Below are 14,950 nucleotides of genomic sequence, written 5' to 3'. Positions count from 1 at the left end.
ATTTTAGCTTGGTGTGGACGTTGCTAACATTTAACATGTGTTGAATGTCAGAGTTTTCCTAAATAAGCACACAGTCTGTGATTTCTGTAGCAGGATTTTTCATTATCCTTTCTGTGTTTCTTAGATGACTTATTTTCCTTCATGAAGATCTCTTTTAGTTTGGCCATTAAAAAAATCTATTGATTTGCCTCCATGCTGGTTTAAGAAAGGACAAGAGGAAAATAAACTAGACCACCATATTTTTTTTTCGTGATTTAGAGTATTAGGTTATGATTTCAACCTAATATGTGTTAATGAGCACATTTAGGTTATTAATTCTGTTTTTATTCTTATCTATTTATTTACTTTTAGCCTAGATAACTGTTAATTTTGTGTTGTCTTTGTACTCTTGGCCCATCCAGAAGTGCAAGGTACCTGAATTTAACAGCGAGGCTTCCTCCTGCTTCTGTGCTTGCTAAGCGAGGATGTGTCCTATAACTAACTGTCTGCTTTCCCAGTACCCTAACTGCAGGTCTATTCTATAGCTGAGGATTTTTTAAAAAAGAAATCTGGGCCAACAAACTTCTATTCTGTGAAGTTAGGACAACCATTTTCTAAAACTGCCACCAGTTTATATAAGAAAGATATATTTCCATACAAAGACATAGAAAGATTATTATCATAGAATAAAGTTTTTCCCATGAAAGGTGATTTAATAGAACAGTGATAGGATTTCTGCATTAAAATCATATTTTATTTCCATCTGCAGCGTAACTTGGAGAAGCCTCAGAGAATGAGCATTCACTGCCTGGTGGAATGTGCGGTCAACTGTCAGCTCTCGGGGTGGACAGCATGGACCGAATGTTCAAAGACCTGTGGCCATGGAGGTATTTGGGTTCCCTGTGTTTGTCCCCGGTAAACACTTTGGATGATGATGATGATGATGATTTTAATTTTAGTTTTTCAAACTAGGCTCCATGCCCAGTGTGGAGCCAAATATGCGGCTTGAACCTCACAACCCTGAGATCAAGACCCGAGCTGAGATCAAGAGTCGGTTGCTTCACCAAGTGAGCCAACTAGGTGCCCAACAGTTTGGTTTTTAAATAACTTTCTGGATGCCATAGTTTGACAAATGGGCATAAGGCACGTTGGCCAGTTGGTGGAGGTAGTGTGAGGCTGACCCAGAGGGGAGGACAGATAGAACTTGCTTTGTATCAGTCCTTTCTGTCAAGGTAGAGGTTGCAAACCTGACCTGGCCATAGTGGCAGACACCAAAAGAGCTGGTAGCCCAGTGGGACACTGTTTTTTCAAAAGGTCATAAATTCGAGGTACCTGGGTAGCTCAGTCAGTTAAGCATCCAAATCTTGAGTTTGGCTCAGGTCATGATCTCAGGGCTCTGTGCTGGGTCTGGAGCCTGCTTAAGATTCTCTCTGTCCCCCTCTCTCCAGCTACTCCCTTCTTTAAAAAAAAAAAAAAAGTCATACACTCAACAAACAAAAAATACTGGCCTTCATAGTTTTTGGAATAAGTATGTTTTTTGTAAGTAATTTTGTGTCAGACAAATCCCCAAATCAAAATAGCCTAATATACCAGACTAGAGACTACTTTTCCACTCATATAAAAGGGTTGTTTGCACTTTAGAAAAGTCAGTCAAGAACACAGGTTGATGGAGGATCTACCACTGTAACATAACCAGTTGTCTCTGGAGGGTGCCTTCCAGTGGGCTCTATGCAGGGTTTGATGGGCCACTTTGGAGGTAGCATACATCCCTTCCATCCATATTATACAAAATTTAGTGCCATGTTCCAGCTCAATGCAAGATGGTCAGGCAGCAAATGTAGTTTCTAGATGGCAAGTCACTTCTCAGAACAGTCTTCACTATGGAGGAAAAGGAGTATAAATCTGTAGTGAGCAGATAGAAACCATTACCACAAGTTTCTAGGACCTCAGTGGACAAATGATATACAATAGCAAGGAAAGGCAACTGATACTCAGAAGCTAGGCAAATGGATATATAGGTAGCACTCCAGCACCAGACGAAAGTGAGGTCCAAGACCTTGTCCCTGGAAAAGAGCTCAAGAAAATAATTGGGAAAGCACAGACCTGTGGTTTAGGATAGGACTGTGGTTCTGAAAAAGATTCTAGCTTATTGCAAGGTAGATATCAGATATTTGGAGTAGGGTCCTAGGAAAAAGTCTTGTTGTATGGTTAGGCACTAAGCAGAGGAGAAGGAAAGAATTGCAAGTTGCAGGAATCATGGAATCAAAATGGGAGGAAGATACAACAAGACCTGGATCTGATTGCCAAACAAAAATATTTGCGACAGATTTCTAGAAGTGACTGGACTACTGGCACTAAAATATAGGCTCATTTCTAAGCTACCTCCAAACAAGTCGCTGGAGTTACAGATAATTCTCTGCCTCAGTTGGGATTATCTGAGGAACTGGGGCAAGATGCAGCATGGAAAAGGGGCCCGTGTGTGAACTCAGCTCTCAGATTTTGGAGAGAGCAGAGCTGAAAACAGTAGTCAGGATCTGTACTAGGAAAAATGTGGCTAAGGAAATTGAAAACTATTTCTGCAAAGAGCATCATTCACAATGAACATATGAGAGTCACAAGTCCAGTTGTGACATGCCATTTCCTGTGCAATTGAGAGCTTATAAAGAACCTCAGGAAACCAAATGGAAAATCTGAAGATTTCAGTGATTGACAGACTGTTCCTCACTCAAATATCATGATTGGCAGCATGGTATAGTCTCCAGTTGGGCATCCACTTAAGCGTTAGGTTAATCTAGGTTCAAGGTAGAGATGGTTAGGGAAATTACTTAATCTGATTCTCAGCTTCTTTATCTATAAAATAGAATTCATGCATACTGGAGGTGTTTTTGGTTGGAGAATTAAATAATATGAAGTATATAAACACCTAGTACAGTAACTGACACATCATGGGTGTTTACATTGTATGTTAATTTCCATCTCCATCTTCGTAGCTCCCAATAGTGGAGAGGATCATCAGAGACTCCCTAGGATCTTTTAAGGGTTATTCTATAGACTTAGGCACTCTGTCTCCCAACCTCATTTCTCATCCTTTTACCCCCACTTAAAATCCACATATTATAGTCACAGCCTAAGTGTATTTTTATTTTTTTATTTTTTTAAAGATTTTATTTATTCGACAGAGATCACAAGTAGGCAGAGAGGCAGGCAGAGAGAGAGGGAGAGGCAGGCTCCCCGCTGAGCTGAGAGCCTGATGTGGGGCTCAATCCCAGGACTCTGGGATCATGACCTGAGCCAAAGGCAGAGGCTTTAACCCACTGAGCCACCCAGGCGCCCCCTAAGTTTATTTTTAAAATGCAAATCTGAATAGTTGTTTTCTTATGGACTTTTAAATCCATTAAACAAATACCCATGTGCCAGTTTTTGTTGAATGTGTTTGGGAGCAGCAGTGGGTGGAGGTACACACTTGCCTCTTTTCGTGGAGTTTACAATGTAGTTGGACAGTAGACAATAAACCAGCAAAGACGTAATACTGTATGTAGTTTACTGTACTACAGACTCAAACAAATGAGAGGTGGTTTTCACATTAGTGATGTCTTTTGTCAGAACAACTGGTTGCTAAGGAGTCCAGCAGTGACTTACCCTGGGTATTCCATAGCTATAAACACAGTAGTCTCGTCCTTATGGATTCCTGGGAGGGGTCTCTTTTACAGTGGTGAAGGGTAGCATGGAAAAGTAGAGAAAGGATGAAGTCCTATACTGTAAACATGGTCCACCAGGACCTATGGGATCTCACCCATGCCTGCCTCTCTATACCCATCACCCTCCCCTGATACATTGGCTCTCTCTGCTCTCATACAGTGTATTTCAGTCATCCTTGAGTGTGTGCTACTTTTCCTTATGTGGAGCATCTTACCATCAACCCACTACTGCCTCCTACTACTCTTCTCATGCAAGAAGTGAATCAGTTGTTATGTCTGTATGTCTGAAGGGCCAAAGACCCCGTTTGGGTTCTTCATGGGTAAATTCTCTCCAGTTCTCTTGAGCATATCTGTACCTGACATATTGGAGGAATTTCAGTTAATATCTGTCATTGCCCCTGCAGTTATTCATTATAGGGGAAGAACCCACATACTGGATCACAAGCCCAAAGGCAGCCAAAACTGCCAGTGGATGTTTTCCTCACCCTCGAACTAAATGCACACGTCTTAGGTACCATTACCCAAGAATGTGTTCAATGCAAAGGAGACAGATCTGTTTATTATTATTTTTGCCTGGCAGTCCTAATTCTGCTACTGTACCAAGTCAATGAAACATGACAGATCTCTGTGTTATACTAATACACTACCTTTAAAAATAAGACCCTTAATTTTAAGTTTAATATTCAAGTATTTAAGTTTTCAAGCAGTTCTGTTGTGCTATGGACTCAGCAGCCTGTTTGTCTATTAGAAAGACAAAAACAAACCAAAGAAAAACTTTCCCAAATCTGAATCCCACTATTGGAGAATTTTAGGTAATTAGAGTTTGAACTTAAATTCACCTTTTCTAAGCCTTAGAATAATAAACAAAGAGAAGCAATCAAAGATTTCCTAAGGAAGTTACTGTGTGAACTAAGGTACCAGTGGGACTGGGGAAGGAATGTTAACTACTTGGAGAAATCAAGTTACATAAAGCTCTTGGAAGTTGTCGAAATAGTATCCATTGGCATTCAATATAGCACTAGTTATAAATCACCTCTAGCTAGTTTCTAAGGGTCTATTAGGATATCTTCTTGGGAATCCTTTCTTGATCTTTAGATGTCTTGATCTCCTGAATTGTCAGATGTAATTATACATTTAAAAATACATTCCATAATCCTGTTACCTGTCAGACCCTCCAGTGATCTAAGGGTGTGTGTATTCTGTGTTTCTTAATTCATTCAAAAAAGATTTATGAAGCTTATATCTATTATCCTGGCACCTAACAGTGTCTTCTTTCATTGTCAAAAGTGGCAATGTGAAAAATAAATTATATGGTGACCATGCCAGTTAGATGTCTGTTCTTGAAGGCAGGACTGTTGAAGTGTATTCATGTTTTACAAATATTCATTTGATGCTTTCTGAGTGTCAGATGTTCTCGCAATAGCTGAGCCCACACTGTAAGGAACGGAAAGGATCCCAGGCAAACAGAGTCCCCTGATGTCATACAGTGAATGTTCCAGTGGAAAATTAGTTGGTGATGACGAAACAGATAGCAAATAAATGAAGATATAAACACAGAAATAAATGATATCCACAATGAAAGCAAAATAGATCATGTGATGGAGAATAAGGATGTCAAGTAGTTTGCCAGGGAGTGAGGGATGGGGGAGGAAAGGCCACCAAAGAGGTGATATTTATGTCAACACTGAATGACAAGGTGCCACAGCTCTTACAACTGGTGTTTTCTTTAGGAGGCTGCTTTTACTCAATTCACAAGCATTTTTTGACTACCTGTTACATTGAAGCCTCTATGTCAGGACCTACAGACAAAAACCTAAAAATCAGTATTTTTGTAATTATATTTGTACCCAATTTCAATCTTAACAAATAAATTGAATGGTGCAAGGAAGAATAGAGCACAGGCCTAGAATTTCTAAGCACCCACCCTCAGGATTTTGCAGAGAGAGTCTTTGGTTACGTTACATTCTACCCCACAGCCCCCAAACTTGTCCAGTTCCAGCCCTAATCTTAGAGCCCCACTCTTCTCTGATCACCACCCGCCACCACCACAGGCGGATAGTAACGTTTCCAAAATGAGAGAATTACGTATTTAGATCCAGCCTTAATCTTCATGCACAACCTAAAAGCAACAAGCAAACAGCAATAATCAAAAGCAAAAGTGTATGGCACAGATGAATGTGTTTCTTAACAGAGACCAAACTCTGGTGCTGAAAGGGTTGGAAGCTATCATCGGAGAGCATCTGTACCTTGTCCCTTCTGAGACAGTGTGCCAGCAGCTGTCTTTTGTATGAGGCGCTTTCATTTTTCCAACTGTTGGTGGCAATGGGGCAAAAACCATGAGAGGAGAGAGTTTATTTAGTCACATTAAAGTGGGCAAGCAAGTTGCATGGGAGTCTGACTCCAGCACCTGCGGCTCTCCGCGGACTTCTTTATCAAAGGCAAAAAATTCCCACAGTTGTCGCAGTTTATCAATTCACTGGCTGTCAGGTAAACGCTGGTGTGCCGGATGTCCCAGGTGCTCCCCCACGAGCCACACTTCTGCCATCAAATCCACAGAACTACCTTGATCTGGGGAGAGATTTTAAAATGAGTTCTTCCTTTATTTTCCAAGTGTCTGCATTGTCTCTTTAATGTACGCCTGATGCTTGGCATATACTTTCTAATTGTGTTAAAGATTTCAAGGTCAGAACAGTTTGAATCCAATTTATTTCACGTCAGAAAGAGACTGATTCTAAGCTTCCACTAAGGAATCTTTTTAGATAGATTTCAAAGATCAAAGCTTGTAATAGAAGAGCTTAATATTTGGATTAGCCATGTTCTTTGTTGAATTTTCATCAGTTCAGTGGAATGTAGAACTCCCTAAATTTAGCATATCATGAATTATTCATAATTATAATTTGACTGATAACACTCTAAGAATGTTATTAATCTCAAACTGATGTTTTTCCATTTCATATTTTTTAATTCAGTGTATATGAGTTTATGTTTTCTATATTATTTAAACAAGCCTGATTCTTTGTTTCCCAGATGGCATATAATTTTTCTGTCAACTCTGGCTTATAATGCAAAAATAATTTTGTATTAACTCCAACGTACCACCCCTTTGTGATCTTTCTGGCTTTTTTTTTTTTTTCTTTTTAAGCAAAGATAAGCTGTTAGCCTTCAGTTTTAGTGTCTGTATAAAATGTGATCAGTGTGGTATCCTTGACCAAGCACAGTCCAATAGTTATAACAATTCAAACTTATTTGTTATATCAAGTAATTAGTTCCTATGACAAGAGAATAAGAGCTAAATTATAAAATGGCAGAATGGGGAATACAAAATACTGAACAAGAAATCAGAAGATCTGAGCTTTTGAGCTAGCTTTTCCAATGGCAAGTTGTAGATCTTTGAACTAGTCTTTGGAACTCACTTGCACTACTTTTTATCTGTAAACTGATGAAATGTTAGAATAATTACTGCTTAACATCTTTTGGTCAAAGGCACAATTGTTGGAGGCAGAAGTATTTTAGTAACTTTTTACAATAGTACTATGAAGTATAGGCATAGGCAGAACTTCACAGGCGGGGTGATAAACAAGTAACCTGCTCAAGTCATGTAGTTTGTCAGTTATGGAGGAAAGATTGAAACCCATGTTCATGCATCTCCAAAGCTCCATTTGTTCCACTTGCCACTTTGCATCTGAAACTGTAATTGTAAATGTTTGTGTTATGTCCATGGCCCTGTGTATCACTGTATAAAAATTCTCATAATTTATAGGTATATTTAAAAATAAGTAGAGGAAATGGATCTCAGATTAGGACACAAAGGGCAGTAAGAGTTTTAAGAGGTCTCCCAGAATTTTAAGCCTCCTAAATGTACACTTGTTTCCTAATCAATAATGTTGCATATTATGTAGCACATCAATCGGAACGTAGCTATAGGAATCCACTATTACCTGGGAAAGGTGTGACTGGTGGACACAGTAGGAGCAGGATGCCCAAAATCACTCTCTCTGCCCTTCTCCTTTTGCATCATGTGGGGAGCTCCTTATTGGGGTATTTCTGCAGTATATAGGTTTTTACGGTCGTCCATCAAGTTTTGTTAGCTTTTAATGGGACAGAAATCTGATTGTTGAGCGTAGACATGGAGATGAATGGCTAGAACACACTACAGAGAAGTTAGGAGCTCTTTATTTCTAAACCAAGTCAAAGGTGCCTAATCTTCTGTCCTTGAAAGATCTATCACGATCCGTGATACCGTGGTATGTCTCAGTCTCTAAAACTGTGGTCTAATTTTTTTACTTAGCTGACCTCACTCCCAGATAGATGGTCAAGTCTTGGACTAGTCTGCTTTACTGTGAAAGCCTTATAGAATCTTTATCTTGCCTAACTTGAGTGTTCTCTTCTTGGATGAAAGGTATCGGATGCCTGCAACAATTTTCAGATAGGCCAAAAAGTCCTTCTATAGGGGGAACCTTTGGACTGTAGCTCTGAATGCAGAACTTTTGCCATATCTTCCATCTCTAACAATGCCAACCATAGGCCAAAGATCAGTCTAGGTTGCAGATCAGGGCCAAAATTTTTCCCCACTCTGTTACATTAGAGTGTAACACTCATCCCAAATCCATGACCACCAGAGTATATATTTAAAACAGTGTTTACACTTAAACTTGGATATAAAGTCTAGGCAGTATTTTTTTTTTTAAGTTGGTTTTCTTTCTTTCTTTCTTTTTTTAAGTAAACACACCACATGTGGGGCTCAAACTCACAACCCTGAAATCAAAGGTCACATGCTCTACAACTGAGCCAGCCTGGTGCCTCCAAGAGATATTTGTTAAGAGTATAAAGAGCCTCATGAAATAAATTGAACATTTTAGACAATGTAACTTCCCACTGCTTTCAGAATTGTACTGAGAAGTACCCCAAAACAAAGAGCTCTCAGAGTGGAAGAGGTTAGTACTATAGTTGTAAATACCTCTTACTAAAGAAAAATAGGAAATATATGAATACAGGCAACCCATTTATTGCACAGGGTAGACCTAAGTACACATTTCAGACTTATCCAAGTGGTCTAATAATTAGAGCACAGCATCTGATGCCTGACTTGGACCAGACTGAAAACCTTTGAGAAGCACATGCTTTTGAAGTAAGATGGATCTTTGTTCCCACGTTGCTAGCTGTGTGACTTCGCAAAACCATATTTAACTTGTCTGAGCTTCAGTTTATGAAACGAGAATATCAATGACTGTGTCTGAAGCAGAGTCTGAGATTGGGATTCTTTTTTTTTTTTTTTTTTTTTGGTGAAATGGATTTTCTATTATATTTTAAATTTTCGAAAGTGATACCCGTTTATCTTAATATTTGAGAAGGGGGACGGAGGTGGAAAGCCAGTATCCTCCTTCCTCCATTCGCAATTCGAGAAAAGACGCAGGACGGAAAGCCCAGAGCCGGGGGCCGGGCAGCTCCTCCTGGGCCCACGTCCACACCCAGGGCCGCCGCGTCCATGAGAGAAATTTGCTCCAGAGGTTGTGGTTATTAGTATGTGGTCCAGATAGCCAAACTGACGGGTATTTCCCTGCGACCCGTGAGACAAAAAGCAGGCTGTGCGTGAGTTTAATTTGATCTAAACAAGAAAAAAAAAAAAAAAAACAAGCAATTTTACCCTAGGTTTAATACCGCCAAGTCTGATGGCCAGAAAGTCCATCATTCGAGCAGAAGGTGTGTGAGAGGGGAGTGGTGTTGGCACAGCGGTGGGGGGAAGTGCCACCCCCACGGGGCTGGGGATGGCGCGGGGACAAAGGGTGGACTTCGGCTCATCAGCGGCTCTTGTCTCAGTCGGGAGATAACGGGAGCTCCCGCTCGGGAAGTGTTTGCTCACCGCCAGGATCGATAGGACTCCGTAATCCGCGCCCTGATTAGCTGTCCCCCAGCTGTGGCCGGGTGGGGACTCCCTAACTGTAGAAAGAGGCCTTCAGTTTGGCAACAGCAGAGGCGGGAAGGGTCATCCAGGCTTCATCCCGTCACTCAGGGGACACGGTGCACTCCTGGGCTGGGGGACCGAGGCAGCCGTCCAGCACAGGCCCGCTCTTGGGAGCCCCTGGGGTAGTATCTTCGATGAGATTGGGATTCTTGTTGAAGTGATTTATTTGAGGGTAGTGGGGACAGCAGGTACTCCCTGGGGAAGGGAGAGCCAAGCAAGCAGGATAAGGAAGGGAAAAAATCTAAGCTAGAATATACTGTATCACCTCTGTATCATAGCACATTGTATTCACTTAACTCAGTCCCTCCCTCCATAACACTGAATGCTTTTGTAATGACAAAGGTATTATACAACAAATTGTCCTAACCAGAGACATAGGTGATCAATATTAATAGATTGACCTGATCAGCTATTAATGAAGTTTTTGTCAGCATCCCCTGGCTTCTTTTTCGTTTATTTTGTCATCTGCTATTATTTGTTACTAACATTAAGTAGCAGGCACCAAAATCTTAAAGATAAATCCACAGGCGGAAATACTTAAAATGGAAACACCATATTAAATAACCTAATTTTTTGTTGAACATCAGAAAGGACCACCATCAAGTTGAAGTTAGTGACATTGAGCCCCACGTTTCATGGTGTAAATTGGCCAATCCCTTGTAGATGTCGGCTGTGGAAGACCATTATGCATATGCCTTGAAAATTCAATTCCTATTCAAAAGAAATAATGCCCAGGTGGAAAGCAAACCAGTCGTAATATTCAAATGACATGCTATAAGCTCAAAGTGACTTCTTATACTACTGTTGTTATATTTCCCTGTCTGCAGTGCATTGGAGTTTATGAGTATGTTTATCTAAATTGCTCAGATATTTTATTTAATGAACTATTTAAGATAAAGTAGGCATGTTCTTTATTGCTCATTATTCTCGTATTTCCTTTTCCACATTCCCCTACATACATACTTTGCATTGTTTGTCTGGTCATATTCAAACTGCCCAGAGCTATCAAAACCATAATTTTCAATTAACCCAATGACCATATGTCAGGGCCGCAGACGAACTATTGTTTAAAGCATGCCACTATAAAGGTATATGGTGGCTGGCTCCTTGGACCTGAAAGTCTGGTCAGAGAACCATTGCATTAACTCCATTTCCTTTTATGAATTTATACAGCGACAAATATTTATTTTGTGAGGTTTTTTACTGCTTACATTTTCCACAACCCCTTTGTCAGTGGAGCCCCAGAGTGAAATCTGAATACTTCAGTGGGTATGTGATCTGGTCCAATATCCTTTAAACCTATATGTAGGCACCAATATAGGCCTCTCTTTGGGTGTGTGTGGGGTGTGTGTACCTCACTGTCTTTTCTTCCTGGCATTCATACTATGCAGTTCTTTCTTCATCATTGCAAGTAATAATTGCTATTTTAACAGTAGGCCCAATATCACTGTTGCTCATAATGAGTTCCCAATGTTCCTCAAGGGAGGAGAGGAAAAGAGTCAGGAAATTGCTAGCAAACCTACCCTACTGTAATTTGGGTCTTTATTAAATTGGAAACATATTTTGTAAGGGAGTGCTTTTCTCTCTTTTATAGCCTGAAGAGTAGATGAACAGAGTCGATTTTGGTTTTTACATCTTGTTGGTACTGCTTGTTAAACATCTTATCTATAGCTGCTGTTGAATTCAGTTCCAAATAGATTCCTAGTCCTCTTTTACTGAAAAACATAAACTCAAACAAGAGGAATCCAGAGAGAGTGTCCAAGAAAATGCCCCCATTTTTAGATTGGAAGCATTGGGATAGGCATGGTGGAAATCTTCACTCTTACTCTGAGGGCAGAAGGAAACCAAGCTACGGTATAAGAGGTTTGGTGGGTTGGGACCAGGCAGACTCATTAGGGATTTCAGAACTGTATGCTTTTCATATCATAAGCCCAGCAGAACACAAGGAGAAGCAGTCAGTGCCATTCTAGAAATAGATATGAAATATCAGTTGTTAAAATAAATGGCTAAAAATAGAAGTTTTAACAACCAACTGCTGTATTTTAAATATACTATATGGTGCTTTATATATGGTATTTTTTTATTTATATAACCAATGTGAGATGACACTAAGGAATCCTCATCATCTCAGTGCTTTTCACCTGAGTCAGTATAATTGTGAGTTCTGAAGGAAGGCAAAGCCTTTATAACATCAACATATTCACTAAGGAACTGACCGTTTACGAAGCTATCCCCCAGCCAACAACCTTTCTCCATTGACACATGGTCTGTCATTCCATCAGAATATTTGCTGATCAGTCTCTAGCTGCAAATAGAGTACATACCCAGAACAAAAGGATACAAAATGGAACCATTTGTACATCAAAGATTAAAGGGAGCTCGTGAGAAAGTTGATGAAAAGTGAGTCAAAGGCCAAAGAATGATGATCAAACTGCAAAAGTCAATCATGAAACAATGCATCTTTTATAGGATAATGATAAAATTACATAAGAAATATTAATGACTGATTTATAATTTTTCCTAATAATGGTCACATTGTAACAATTATCATCCACACAGTAGTTGATACTAGATCAAATAAACTCACCTGCATACGTTTTTAGTTCCAGAAAAAGTCCCATTTAGACTTTATTAAAAATAATTTAGTTCCCATTTAAATAGGCTGATTAAGTGGCATTTCTCTCCACATGAATTATTCTCAGATAGTAAGAACTTTCTGTATACTTTATTTTACGGAAGAGGAAACTCATGTTCTGAGGAGTTAAGTACTTCCATGTAGTCCCATCACTTACGAGCTATTAATCTGAGAGAACTGTTTCCAACTAGAGAATTTTGATGCCAAGTCCAGGTTTCTTTTCATCGTACATCAGCTATTTTAAACTTCTCTTTCCCTTACATTCTATATCACGTTGTAACTGAATATCTTCAATTTGGCCACATTTTCCTCTGCTTTTCCCCTCACATGGAAATTCACTATCACCAAAACTATTTCTTTAGGCTCCTGATTTTAGGGATTCCTTTTAGAATAATCAGTGTTGAAAGATACTGCCTGGCTGGATATTCCAACCTGTCTGATGTTTGGAATCCTGGGCAATTTTAAACAACTACCTTTGGAGATGGTGGGCCTCCTTATTGATGCCATCTGTATTCCGTGTAGCTAGATTTAATATTTACAACTGCAGGATTTGTGAAAGAGTGATTAATTTGGGGAGTGCTTTCTCTGATAATTTATACAACCCAACTATCCCTGACATAAAGAAAAGCCCCCAGGGGGCTCAGTTGGTTAAGGGGCTGACTTCAGATCAGGTCATGAATCTTAGGGTCCTGAAATCAAGCCCTGCCCCCTTTCTTATCGGGGAACCTGCATTTCCTTCTGTCTGCCACTCCCCCTGCTTGGGTGCACACACAAAAAAATCTCTGACAAATAAAACTAAAAAAAGAAAAAAAGAAAAAAAACTTATATCAAGTACCCCACAGAAACCTTTTACACACTCATGCCTTCATTAGCAACATTTTGTCACTGAACTTTAATATTAGCCACTTAAACATAACAATACGCTTCAAAGTGTAGGATTGTTATAAGCTCCTTGGTTTTAAAAAAATGTGTTCTTGGTAGTAATTGGCATTGTTTGAAAATCTTATTTTTGTGTTAGGATGGCAAAAGGCAGAGAAATCATATGGCTGTGCTTTTAAGGAATGATTTTAAGACTTCCATTATTTCAAAAAGTAATAGCATCATTTTTTTTTTCTGTTGAATACATTAGGTTCCCCCCAGCTCTATGTCCAGCAAAAGATATCTGTCACTTTAATAGAAATGACTAAAATAGTTGTAAAGTAATGGCCATCTACATGCCATCAATTCAAGCACAAACTTAAAATTATTTGGTTATAATGAAATAGAGCCTCTTTAGCTGTGATAAAGGCAATACTGCATTGTTATTATTCTTACAGCAATGGATAGAATAGAATCCAATTATAATGACATTTAGGGTAATAGGTATTTAGGTCAAAAGGATAAACATAAAGAATATTATAAAACTGAAGAGTATTTAAGCAGGAATTAATGTAAAATCTTGAACCAAATGTATTCACCAAGGAGGGACAAGATTTCAAATGAATGATGTCCAACTGGTATGATTTGACTTGGGTGATGCTGGGGAGAACATAAAAAATGCATGGTCTTCATAGGAGCTCACACCCAGGAAGAATGGGTTGATTCTGTCGTTAACTAAACACATGTCATCGCTGACTCAAATTTACCTTCATCCAAAGTTCCTTTTATGTTTCCCATAAAAGGACGTGGTAAGTAGTTATCCTTGCTCTCTCAATTCGGGACTAATACAGCAGCCTCTGGACCAAAACTTTGACTTTGAATCTTGTCTTGCACCTTACTCACTTCACTCATTTTTTTGACGTTAGACAAGTGAGTTAGAGTCTCCCTCATCCTCCTTATCCAAAGTATTGGAAGAATTTTCCTTTAGGGTTGTTATTATCCTTTAGTATTTAAGTATTTAGAACATTACCTTCATACTTGGTACTTGCTCAATAATTGATATATTATCATACATTTTCAGATATCAGATATTACATAGACAATGTATAAAAATATGAATTTAACAGATACTCAATTAGTGCTTAATACATGTGAAGCATCATGTTAAGGACAAAAGCTCGAACCTCAAGGATGAAGAATGAGGGTGACTGGAGCCTCCTATGGGCACCTGGGTTTCTCAGTGAGTTAAGCATCTGACTCTTGATATTGGCTCAGGTCTCAATCACAGGGTGGTAAGTTCAAGCCCCACCTTGGGTTCCACACTGGGAGAGGAATCTAACTTAAACAAAAACAAAAACAACTAGTTTTCCCCATAGGCTTTCTCAGAGAGAATTAGTTTAGCACAAAATCTATAATCTTCTAGTAGCCAGGAAGAGGTCTAGTCTAGTGAAAGGTGAGTCACTCTTACTCATCCCTGAACTTGAGAACATCTGAGAATTATCTTGACCCAGGGCTTTCAAGGGAATTCTGTGTTAAACTCTCCCTCACTTTCCATTTTTCTTAACATAGAAATCTAGAATCTGTGACATCAATTAAAAGACCCCACTTTAAATAGCTTTAATAGCACTGCCTCACTGTATTCTTCCCCTAGCTCTGTTTGGACCACACTGGCCTTCTGTCAGTGCCACAAATGTGGTTTGCTCCTTTGCATCTCAGGGCTTCTTCGTGTGCCCTCTCTTCAGCAATGAGACACCTCCCGTACATCATGTCTGGCTGACTTCTTCAGGTTTCTGCTCAAAGGTCAGCTGCTCATGGAAA

At 39.4% G+C, this 14,950-nt stretch overlaps 1 protein-coding gene across 1 annotated transcript in view; it reads left to right on the top strand.

Annotated features, from left to right (window-relative positions):
* THSD7B (thrombospondin type 1 domain containing 7B) overlaps positions 1-14,950 on the top strand; it is an 856,222-nt gene that overhangs the window by 816,138 nt on the left and 25,134 nt on the right. The window contains exon 20 of the mRNA XM_032856149.1: positions 749-866. Within this exon, the coding sequence (XP_032712040.1) occupies positions 749-866 (118 nt within the window). The remainder of the gene's footprint in view (positions 1-748; positions 867-14,950) is intronic.

This window comes from Lontra canadensis, unplaced genomic scaffold (assembly GCF_010015895.1).
Source record: "Lontra canadensis isolate GAN:19392208 unplaced genomic scaffold, GSC_riverotter_1.0 scaffold11, whole genome shotgun sequence".
In the NCBI taxonomy this organism is placed as follows: Eukaryota; Metazoa; Chordata; class Mammalia; order Carnivora; family Mustelidae; genus Lontra; species Lontra canadensis.
Note: the sequence above shows the minus strand (reverse complement) of the source record. Positions and strands in the feature narration are given on the sequence as shown.